The 12,966-nt window shown below is 35.9% G+C and overlaps 1 protein-coding gene across 1 annotated transcript; it reads left to right on the plus strand.

The window, feature by feature from the left end:
* Positions 1-801: 801 nt before the first annotated feature.
* On the plus strand, positions 802-2,973 carry LOC137817571 (glyoxal oxidase-related protein). The gene has a single exon (XM_068620854.2). The coding sequence runs from the start codon at positions 1,153-1,155 to the stop codon at positions 2,755-2,757; it is 1,605 nt and encodes a 534-aa protein (XP_068476955.1). The 5' UTR covers positions 802-1,152; the 3' UTR covers positions 2,758-2,973.
* Positions 2,974-12,966: the final 9,993 nt, after the last annotated feature.

Genomic DNA, 12,966 nt, shown 5'->3' on the forward strand with positions numbered 1-12,966 from the left:
AAGATGTTCCATCCTGGCGACCGGACTCAGAGGATGGAGCTCCATCGGTCAACTTCTTTTTTATTTGCTCATTCTTCTTTCGGCTCCTTTCGAAGAGCTTGTCTCCTCATTCTTCTTTTTCATTTCTATCATCTCCCTTTGCAGAGCCATTAGCAATGCCATTTGCTCAACATCCAATCTTCTAACTCGTCATGTTCCTTGTTGACACCATTTTACTCCTCTTTCTCTTTCTTCAAATTTTCTCGACCGCACGGTGGACGCTAATTATTCTCGTGCAAAAAGAGACTAAGAGAACTATTACCTCTTTTCTCGGTCGGTCGATCACCTTCCTTCTTTCTTCACTTCACTAAGTAACTGTTTCTCCTTGAACCACTCTCGTTATTCCTAAACCACTAGTTTCCATTCCTTCGCAAGCTCTCAGTTGTGATGGTACATGCAAAAGGTACTCCGACGCTCAATAAGTACTTAGTATTCGGTGTTCGATTCAATTAATGCGCGATAATAACGTATATTTTCCTCAAAACCTGTGCCTATTGATGTGATTATCATACCCATTTTTATTGGATTGAATTAATGTTGAGATAATAATTAAGAGCACATTATTTAATATTTAATCACTATTTTAATATTGTTAATTTTCTATCAAAATTAATGGATTTGGTGAAGTCGATCCACATAAACCGGATAGTGAAACCCCTAGTATTTGTTGAGTTCCCAGTAGTAAAAAAGTATTCCTCGTCTTTGATGGCCTAAGTTAACTATAAAAAGTAAGAAAAAAAAGAAGTAAACCACATATAAGGAGAAAAAAGTGTTTGCAAGTACAGTGAAGCAATTCAATTTGGTTTAGGAAACTCCACTTTAACTAACCTCTTCCTACAGTGGGCACTTACTTTCAGTGTGACCTCACCTGTCCACAACAACGACCCCAATTCTTGTCCCCTTACACATTCATTCATCATACGTAACACTAATAACTAATAATGCACTGAACAACATAACACAACACTGCACGCTAATACGCAGTAACATTGCAGTTTTGGATCACAATTTGCGAGTACCACTTCCATTCTTTCTATAATAATTAGAGTGAAAACTTCACTTCACTCCACTCCACTCTACTATGCTCCACTAATCCACTCTCTCTCTCTCACCATGGACAATTTCTCTGCTTACCTGTCATGCTTTCTCCTCCTCCTCCTTTTTCTCTCAGACGCACGTGCCGACCTCCCCGGCTCCTGGGAGATCCTCGTCTCCGACGCCGGCGTCGCCTCCATGCACACTGCCGTCACGCGCTTCAACACGGTCGTCCTCCTCGACCGGACCAACATCGGCCCCTCAAGAAAACTCCTTCCCAAGGGCCACTGCCGCTACGACCGGAACGATGCCCTCTTAAAGCGCGACTGCTACGCGCACTCCGTCCACCTCGACCTCCAAACCAACCAAGTCCGTCCTTTGAAAATCCTCACCGACACGTGGTGTTCCTCCGGCCAGTTCCTCCCCGACGGCACGCTTTTGCAGACTGGCGGCGACCTCGACGGGCTGAAAAAGATCCGATTGTTCAGCCCGTGTGACGCAACCGGGTTGTGCGACTGGAAAGAGCTGGATGACGTGGAATTGGCGGAAGGTAGATGGTACGCCACTAACCAGATTTTACCGGACGGATCGGTGATTATAATCGGCGGAAGAGGCTCAAACACCGTCGAGTTTTTCCCTCCGCGCAAACACGGTGCCGTTTCATTTCCCTTTTTGGCTGAAACGGAAGACACGCAGATGGATAACTTATACCCTTACGTCCACCTCCTTCCAAACGGTCACCTTTTCGTTTTCGCCAACACCAGGTCGGTGATGTATGATTTCACGCGCCACGTCATCGTCAAGGAGTACCCTCAATTGGAGGGCGGTCCGCGGAACTACCCTTCGGCAGGGTCCTCCGCGATGCTGGCTTTACAAGGGGACTACTCAACGGCGGAGATTGTTGTGTGTGGCGGCGCGCAATACGGTGCGTTTTTGCTGCGGAGTACGGACACCCCGGCGCACGGTAGCTGCGGGCGCATATCAGCTGTGAATGAGAATCCGAAATGGGAAATGGAGAACATGCCGTTCGCGAGAGTAATGGGGGATATGGTGATGCTTCCAAACGGCGACGTTTTGGTTATCAATGGAGCTATGTCTGGGACACAGGGGTTTGAGTCTGCTAGTAATCCCTGTTTGAATCCCGTTCTGTACAGACCGGACCAACCGGTTGGGTTGCGGTTCATGGTTTTGAACCCTGGCACGGTTCCAAGAATGTACCATGCAACGGCCAATTTGTTACCCGACGGAAGGGTTCTTCTTGCCGGAAGTAACCCGCATGTTTTGTACCGGTTCGATGCTGAGTATCCGACCGAGTTACGAGTGGAAGCGTTTTCGCCGGAGTATTTGTCGCCGGACCGGGCCAATCTTAGACCGGTCATTGAGGAGGTGCCCGAAACGGTGCGCTTTGGGGGGAGTTTCGATGTTGTGGTTTCGGTGCCTTTGCCTGTGGTTGGGATTGTGGAAGTGAATTTGGCGAGTGCCCCCTTCTCCACGCACTCGTTTTCGCAGGGTCAACGTTTGGTCAAACTTGCCGTTTCCTCCGCCGTACCGGACGGCGATGGTAGGTACCGGATCGGCGTGACTGCGCCACCGAGTGGGACAGTGGCGCCGCCCGGGTATTACATGGCCTTCGCGGTGAACCAGGGCGTGCCAAGCATTGCAAAGTGGATACACGTGGCGTAGATTTGAAGCAACGAAGTTTGATGCGTATTTGAAAATTTTAAAAATTAAAAATTAAAATTGTATTTAATTTAATTTTATTTACCTTTTTTTTGGGCAAGTGGAAGATTAAAATTTAAAATTGAGATTATGCAATTGTTAATAGGCAATGGCAATACTGCTATTAAATTGGAAAGTATGTTTAATGGGAATTTAGCAATGAATTATTGATTTAATGAATACCGAACTACTGCTATATGATGTTTATCCATTTATCTTTAATAAACACAATTTTAATTCAGAATTATCACATTTAATTATTAAATGATTTGAAAGTGCTAATATTTGATGATATTATGTAATTCAAAGAAAAATTATTAATAAATATGGTCTATATTGTTAAAAATTAATAAATGTATCTATTTAGAATGGATGAAAATCTTATTAATTACTTTATAATAATATGAAAAGAAAATTAAGAATTAAAGTGTATGGAAGTTTCATTCCGTGGTCCTGATTCCAAGCTAAAAAGTAGTAGTTGTTTTTTAGATAAAGCAATTGTGGGAGGTGTCAAACAATAATATCAATTATACTCTTTCAATGATCGCATATCAAAGAGAAATGAGACGAAGAAAAAATAAATCAATTATAGATGAAAGAAATAATGACGAACATTGTCTCACATATTTTTTTTATAATTATATTTTCCTTTTAATCCTTACACTTTATTTTTTTTTCTACTTTTTTTTTAATTTTTGTTTATAAATGTAAATAAATGTATCAATCGAGGTTGAAGAATTCGGTAACACCAGGCTGTCGAATTGATTATTATAAATATCTTAAAGATAAAAATATATACGATTAAGATAAAAATATATGATAAATTAGATAATTTTATTTTTATAATCATGTGCTGGGAGGTTCGTATGGTTGTCATTGGATCGACCGACACCATAAATTTAATTATGTTTAAACAGAGTTAATAAGGCTAATCAACAATCAAGAGTTAGGTAATGTATTTCTAAACATGATCCAAATTTTCTAATTGCATAATAGGAAAGGCTTGTCATAACATTATGAATAACACAGATTACAAGAATAAGGTACGTCAATATACAATATTGAGCATATCGAGTGTCGATTACTAAATTTGACTTGAGCGTGAGAGTGTCTTCTGCAGGTACCATTCAAACCGGGATTACGAGAAGACTAAGAGGTGGAACGAGTGAAAGAGAGGAAGAGAGGAAGGAGCTTGTTGGGAAGGAAACTGGAGTGTGATCCGACCGACCAAAGAAGAATAGGAGTAGTCTCAATCATTCTCTAGGCCCCAACTTCGTTCGAGAACAATACACATACGGTCATTAATAATATAGTATATTATAAATTGTGAATAAATACACTGGATAAAACAAAAAATATGTCATTATTATAACAATAATAGTTTCCAAATATCAAATACTCACTTGAGTGTAGAAGAACTTTTTATCGATGTGCTCTCGATTGATAATCAAAACCTGAATATAAGAGAAAGAAAAGAAAGAGAAACACCATAAAAGAAGAATCAGTTATCCATCCAAGAAACAAATATTATCCAAGACCTTTACAAAGACAATAAATATACAGATATACTGGTCGAGTCTGAACGACTGAATACGGCCAGAATCGACCGACACGACCAAAGTCATTAAGCCTAACAGAAGATTAACCAAACCAAACAGTGAGTAACATTAGGTAATACACTCTTAACCATGATCCAAAACCCTAATCCGGTCCAGTAATAAAGGGTCCATAATATCATATAAATAGTCACAAATTTTGAGAATAAAATACTTCATCATCACACATTAATTACACTGAGTACTGAATAAGATTTCACTTGAGCGTCAGAGTGTATTTTGCAGGTAACATCCGAGCTTGAAATTTACGAGAACGAGGAGGAAAAACGCGAAGGAAGAATTACGAAGCTATTCCAAGAAGAAAAGAAATAACCATAGACCCACCCTGAAAAAAAAAATCATTCTCTTAATTCCAATCCTATTCGAAACCAAATTAATTATTCATCTAAGAAATAGATATTATCTAAGAAGTTTACAAATAGAATAAATATATCGTGTCCAAAATATAGTTTATAATCCATCCCACAAACAAATATTATTTAAGCCGTTTACAAAGAAAATAAATACATAGGTGTAAAAAATATAGCTTATATAAATACATAGGTGTCCAATATATAGCTTATAAATATATAGGTATTCAAAATATAGCTTTGAATATATGGATGGGGCTTAGATGACTGTGTGGTCGTTTCTTACTCAAATCTATAAACAATGCACTAAGAAAGTTCCACTTGCCGCCACAATTGATTGTGCATGTGCTCCTTATGCATCCTATCTTCTCTTTCTCATTTCTAAAGTTGAAATATTTTATTTAAATTTGATTTTTACCCTTTTTTAAAATTTTAAAAACATAAATTATAGAAGTATATAAATAATACAAAATGCGATATTTTTATTATATGTAAAAAGATTATGATAAAATTAAATAAACTATTTTTTTATAATCCATTATAGATTTGGAGAAAAATATATTAAAGGAAAATGATGAATTATGTGAAATTTTTATTTTAAAATTGAAACAAATTTGTCGATAAGAAAAAAAGAAATGTATAATTACCTTATCCATCCCTACATTTTGGGACGATATTCAATTTAGTATAGTTGTTTTTAAAAAAATCAATTTAGTGTATGTGTTTTTAAAATGTATTCAAAATGGTCATTTTTGTTATGTCGCACCAAAGGTCAACTGGTACTTATGTGGCAGAGAGAAGTGGGATTGGTTTAGTGTCAGGTGTCAAGTGACGTGGATAGTTAAATTAGTTTAGTGAAAAATGAATTGGGGGTTAGGGTTTCTGAAATTTGAATTGTGGGTTACGAATTTTCAATTGTAAGCAGGGTTGAGGGAATGTTGCAACTAGTGAACTGCAACAACTTTGGTTTTGCTAACATTGAGACTCTCAGGGTCAAGGTTCCTAACTTTCTCGGTCGTTCCGTCATAACGATTTCTATTGCAACCTTTCCACTTATTTGGAAGTGGGACTCCGATTATGGAGTCAGTAAAAGGGTGTCGGTAGAGCGAGTCTAGGGTACCGATCATGGGGATCGACTTGTTTGGACAGGACTCGCCGTCCACCTCTTGAGTTTGGACTTTGTCCTTCTCAACAGTCTTGGGGCCGGTGGGGGTTGTGAAGGACCTCCCAACAAGATTGGTCGGTCCAATAGATGGTCCTTCTTCCACGAACTTCTTCTTCATCTCTTCATTCTTCCTTTGGAGAGCTAGGATCTCCTCCTCGTTCTTCCAAGTTATCTCTTCATTCCTTCTCTTCATCTTAGTCATCTCTCTTTACAGAGACATTAACAAATCCATATGCTCAGCTTTGTACATTCTTTCGCTAGCCATGCTTTGGGTTGATACCATCTACTTTCTTCTTCACGCTAATTCTCTTAGCCCCACGGTGGGTACCAATTGTTCTCAAACGGGATTGGAACCAAGAGAACGATTCGAACGGGGTCGATCGGTCGGTTTGTACTTTTGTTCCTCTCCAAGCAAGCTCCTTACACTCCTCTTCTCACTCTACTCCTCGGCCTTCACATAGTCCAGACTCGGATGGTACCTGTAGAAGACACTCAGACGATCAATTCAGTAAAGGACTCGACTCTCGGTTGTCAGAGCACTGTGAATAATGACGTACTTGATTCTTAGAATTTGCGCTATTTATATTACCTTAATGGGCATTCGTTGGTGGGTCGGATTAGAAAATTAACTCGTGTTTAGGGTTGTGCTAAGTAACCTTTAATTATGGATTAACCCTGCTGACTTGGTTAGCCCATGAATCAGTCGACATCGTGTTACCACACGACCTTCCTTATCGTAGATAAATAATCAATTGGTTTGAAATTCTGACCGACTCAGAGTGCTCGATCGACTATACCAGTACAATAAACATTTAACCCTCAGTCTCTTTTTATATTGGAATAGGAGGAGTTTCATTAGTATAATTATTTTTATTTAAGAAACATCAAATTTATTTTTCAATCTTTACTTTAAGCGCTGATCACTTATCAATAATAATAGGGAAAATTACAGCAATCAAAATAACACAATTTTAAATGATAAAAATAATTGAACATATTTTTCTTACACAGGGAAAGAAACAATTCGTCCTCTCTCTTTTATATGTTTTTTTTTTCAATTTGGTTGTCGGTATTCAGTTTCGGTGTACAGTTTTGATGAATGATAAAATACTATAATGATTTTGTGTAATAGATGTCAATAAATATATACATTGACATTATATTGATTATTTTATTTATAAGAATAAATTGAATCCTCTTATATTTTTAGTCTGAAATATCACGATTTTGTTGTTAATATTATAATTTGATTTTATTTTTAATCTCCTCAAAACTTGTTGGTACGGGATTAAACTGAGATTTAAGCATTTTGGTTGGTATGTGTTATGTAGTACACATATATAAATGAATTATTATTAAAATAACTGAGTTCAATAATTACACTCTATGTGAAACCTATTATTACTTGAGATTACTTGAAAATTAAGCTACTTACATTCGAAAAGAGATAAGAGAAAAAAATTAGTATGAGAACTTTTTGCTTGGTCATTATATATTTTATACTCCTTTTCACGTCTTAGTTAAATGTCTGCATAATTGAGTTGCATCCACTCTATGGTAGCTTTCGGCAGCATGATTTTCAAAACACTTATAAATGCTAGTCATCATTATTCATAATATTGACCTCACATTGCATTTATTTTGGAGTTGGTATATAAATATTAGTAAAAAATTATATTTATTTTTATTTTCAATACTCAATGATAAGAGATTTGTATGATATTTTTATCTCCATTTAGGAATATATTCGTAGTTTGTACTTATCGATATATTTATCAAAATATTTTTTAAAAATAAAAAATAAAGTAAAGAAAATATGATGTTATCTATAATTCTTGTCAAAAAAACATTTTTTTTTCTTCCGTATAAAAAAACAATAAATAATTATAATTACTTAATTCTTGAAAAGAGTATCAAATAAATTGAGAATATCTTATAATATTAATAAAAATTTATATGTATTTTTTTTCAATATTTAATAGGTATGAAATTTATATCATATCCATATCTCCAAGTAATGAATATATTTTGTCCATGTGTTTGTCTTCATCGAAAATTTATTAAAAAAATTTAAAAATGAAAATAAAAATCAAAGCAAAAAATTATAATATAATTTATAACATACTAAAAAAATACATATTTTCTTCTAGTCAAATAACAATAAAAAAATAATAATTACTTAACTTTTGAAAATAATAACCCATCATACAAATACTCATATGATTATCATTAAATATCAGATGACACGTGTGGTAGTGCCAAAAATTATATTATTTATTTATTTTAATTATCACACACAAAAAAAACTGTTGGTGATTGTGTATGTAAAAATAGGTGGTAAATAGTAGAAACACTGGGCCGAAGGTATGGACAAAAAACCTGATGATGAAAATATAAAAATCATGCTGTAAATAATAAAAAAAGTAGATGAAAGTTATAGACCCAGACTTTTCAAAAACAAAGTGAAGGTGCATATATGAAAAACGAGTGGCAAATAATGAAGATGCTAGTCCAAATGAATGGGCCCATATTTAAGAATAAACTAAGACTGTTTCTTCCTGCACCTCCATATCTTCTTCTGGCACCTCCATACACAACATGAAAATACATTTTTATCCTTCTTGTGTCACCCCCAAGAATAACTTCCGGATTATGTAATCCGGAAACGCATTTGAAAAAAGACTTCCGGATTACATAATCCGGAAGTTAAAAAAGACTTCCGAGTTATGTAATCCGTAAAGTAATCATGCATCTGAAAAAAGACTTCCGGATTATATAATCCGGAAGGTAATTACAAATTTCAAAAATAACTTCCTGATTATGTAATCCGGAATATTACAGAGGGACATTTTTGGAAATACGAAAATCTATGAAGGTGAGAGAAGAAGGTATGGAGGTGCAGGAAGAAGCAACCATAAACTAAATAGGGAGTGATCCCTACCTGTACCAAAAATTGACACCTAAAATGGGGCAGCAAACACATAACAGAGAAAGGGCTGCTTCTTCCTGCACCTCCATATATTCTTCTCCCACCTCCCTACATTTTCATATTTCCAAAACTATCCTTCAGTAATATTTTGGATTATGTAATCCGGAAATCTTTTTCCAAATTTGTAATTAGCTTCCGGATTATATTATCCAGAAGCCTTTTTTTCATATGCATGATTAGTTTCTGAATTATGTAATCCGGAAGTCCTTTTCAGCTTCCGGATTACATAATCCATCCGGACTACATAATCCGGAAGATATTTTATGGGGGTGGCATAAAAAGGTTAAAAACAAGATTCCAAAGTACAACCAAAATTGAAAGTTGAAGATAAATAAAAACAAAAACTACTTAATATTACGTGACAAAAAGACAAAACAAAGTTGTGTATTAATATCTTTCTAATTTGAAAACTTTTATTTTACAAGTTACAAGAATAATGGTATCAGTGTCCAAACATTAAGAATCATGTAGTTGATTATACATAATTGGTGATGAACCTGTACAGAAATCGGGTTCTCTAAATTATTGCACTGAAATGGAGGAAAGTGAAAACAAAGTGGTAAAGAAACGAAGTGAGTAGGGTGGTGTATGGTGGTTTTCTTTCAGAATGTTGATGCTATGAACATGCAGGCACACACAAGAATACTGATGCAGGCACATACCTCTTTCTGCACCTTTCTTTCCTCTTCTCCTTTTCCACTCTTTCTTTGGTTTTTCCTTCTTCTACGTGCCCCTAGCCCTTCATGAAGCTGCCTATATATAGTGAAAGGGGTAGGGTTTTGAGCTCTCACGAAAGAGAAAAAGGCAGTGTGATTATGGTGGCAGATGCACTGTGCTAGTTCGAGATCCCATGAGATCTTCAGAGTGGGTGGAGTCGTGTTCTCTGTCTTCTATGTATGTATGCATGGTGGTGTTATTTTTAGGGTTTTTTTTAGTAGTACGAGGTTTCTTTTTCATCAAAATGGAATTATTTCTATGAGATTGGAGAAGTCATGAGAACACGGTATGATTTTATTGAAAGTAAGTTACGTGAAGTCAAGGTGACACTTTTCTCAATAATTATGTTTGAACTAAAATTATGTTAATTTGTTGTTACTTCACTTTAATAAGATAAAAATTGTGTCACTTTGTCACGATTTTCTGATCTTATAATATTTTAAAAAAAATCATATTTTAATAATAAGGGAAAAAAATTGTCTCATGTTCGTAAAAAGTTTTTACGTGTGGTAGCAACAACTACTGGTAAAAAAAATATATTTTACAACGGTTATTTTAAACTTATTACATTGATTTTGTCATAGATATAAATACCAATAATGTAAAAAGTATATCATTTTACATCATTTTTTTAACCGATGTAAACTATACAAATATTACATTAGATTTAAGTAGTAACCAATATAAAATAACAAATTTATGATGTAAAAAGGTGGAGTTTTTACATCGGTTCTATAGAACAACTGCTGTAATATGTTACATTGGTTATAAAGAATAACCACTGTAAATGTGCCAACATAGGGATATTACATCGGTTCTAAAGAACAATCGTTGTGATATATCACTTTTTATATGGGTTAATCCATGAGCTAATGTAATATATTATGTTTTTTTTATAAATAATTTTGATTAATTTATTATTTTCCTAACCTGTTGTTCTCGCTGGTTGACTTTCTCTTCGGTTGACTTGAGTGGAAAGCTCCGCTTCTAACTTGACTCCTCTAGATTCTGTTATGCATATTCTCGTTGCACTGGAACGTGGCTCTGTTCGGTACCTGTTGATCACACTCCGACGATCAAGTCAGTAAGAGCTTACGCAAATAAGATAAGTATTCAGTTTCAGTCTAGTATTCAGAAACAACGTACCTTTACCTGGGGTCTCAAGCCCCTTTTATAACTTACTCGTTTAACAACTTTCACTCGTGAGAATATAATCTCAACCAAAAGTATATGTAACAGAAAAACATTTTGTTCATAGGCACCTTCACTCACGGTGCTATAATAGAAGAAAATCTTATACACCTTTATTCTCGAGTGCTCTCTACTTATTAACTTTATCTTTTCAATTAACAGCTTTATGCATATGTTTATTCAGTTAACAACGACAAATATATTGACGCATACACTTATCTATTAACATATACATATTTAACTAACAACCAATATATGACAAAACTTATTGTTTTAATTATTCTCCATCGAGATTACCAATATAACTGGGCCAAACTCATAACTCGCGCTTTGGACCCAACAACCGAGCTGACCTACACGCAAGCTCAAATCGAGGTCTCGAGCACTCCTCTCCGGTACACAAGCTTCCCAGGCTCGAGCTGAGCTTGGCTAAGCGCAGAGGCTTTTGAGTTCTTTGGCGGCTGACCTGACGGTTTCTCAGTGGGTAGGTGTAACGCGATGCACGAAGCGTTTCTGAGGTGACGTCTCACCATACTCAATCCAAAGCGTACACGTGGCATCCTCATCAACGATGAGAAAGCGTTACCGCTTGGCATTCCCAACGTTCGAAAGCTTATTCTCATTTTATTGTTTTATTTCCCCAAAATCTCTAAAATCTCCTTTTCTCTTACCCTTATATAACCTTCACTCTCTAGAAACTCTTGCACTCTCAAAACTTCTTCCCAAAGCTTTCCTCTTCCTCTTGTGCCATCAAGATCTTCTACATCAAAGAAAACTTCTTTCTCTCACCCATTCATTGTAACATGTATTTCTTCTTTACCATTCTCCATCATCGAGCATTCATTTACCGATTATACTTCCTGAGCTCATCATCAAGCATTTCATATTATTAATCACATTACCTGAGTTGGGATTTTTTATGGATTCACCATTTTCTGTTGATGATTGTTTCTTACTTGCTGATCGTATTCTAGGAACTTCGATCATGCCTTCATTTTATTCTAAATTTGCTCATACTACTTGGTCGGAAAAATGTTTGTATTTGTTTTGCGTTTGTGTTTTAGATATAATCTGCAATGGATTACAAAATCTTGTATCGCTGGGCACCCCAAAACCTTTTAGATGAAACCTCTTCTTACACCTCGCATAAGCTTATCGTAACCTTAAGAAAAAATGGTTGTCATTTTGGTAAAGAGGATGATAGATTGAACATAGTTCCATGTAGGGAAGATGAGCCAATATACTGCGATGAATCCTCGGACCCTGAGGGTCCATTTTGTTTCTTCTACTCAATCGTTTTCAAAAAAGTTATTTTGCGTCTTCCCTTAACCATTTTTGAAAAAGAGTTGTTGACCGAGCTAAATGTGGCTCCTGCCCAGCTACACCAAAATAGATGGGCATTTATTCTTGCCTTCTCCATTCTTTGTTCCCAACTCGGCATTTCACCGACTGTGGAAGTTTTACTCTACTTTTTTTAGGCTAAACGTTTGGGCCACCAATTGTGGGTGTCTTTCAATGGTGTATCTGGAAGAGCTTTGCTCACCCTCTTCTAGTCTTCATATAAAAACTTTAAAGGTAAATTTCTAAAATTCTGATGTAAAACATAGTAACAAACATTAGGTATCAATCTAAATAACTTTTAAGAGAAATTAATGAAATATACTTGATAATTTTTTGAAAGGGCCTTAATCATATGTGTAGCCCATGCAATGAATATTCCAAGTGCCTCTCCACTAGTTTTACCTTCGTTATGGGCATTGGAACTGCAAAACTTGCGCATCTAACTTGTTCAATCACCACTCTAGTGAACCCATCTTGCATGACACGTTGTTCATAGTTGAACCTCTTGGATATACTCTCCTAATGGCCATTAGACAAGGAGGAACTTCTTCAATAAACAACCTACACCATTAGGAAATATCCGTGTGTGTTTCCTCCTCTTCTAAGTCATCGGCAGAACAACTACCTTTTGTGCTAACACGACCACGAGCAGGAAATACATTTGGCTTGACCGTATTTTGCTTTTAGGAGATACCCATGGACTTTAACCATGTTCGAACTCATGCCTCAATTCATCAGTACCTTGTGCTTTTATCTTCTCAGTTAATTGTGGTGTTAGTATCCGAGTCAACTGTGTAGCTAGTT

This window comes from Phaseolus vulgaris, chromosome 10 (genome assembly GCF_051622355.1).
Source record: "Phaseolus vulgaris cultivar YP4 chromosome 10, ASM5162235v1, whole genome shotgun sequence".
NCBI lineage: Eukaryota > Viridiplantae > Streptophyta > Magnoliopsida > Fabales > Fabaceae > Phaseolus > Phaseolus vulgaris.

Bases quoted from the DNA above. Each gene is read 5' to 3' on its own strand.
- LOC137817571 (XM_068620854.2), top strand. From the start codon at position 1,153: ATGGACAATTTCTCTGCTTACCTGTCATGCTTTCTCCTCCTCCTCCTT.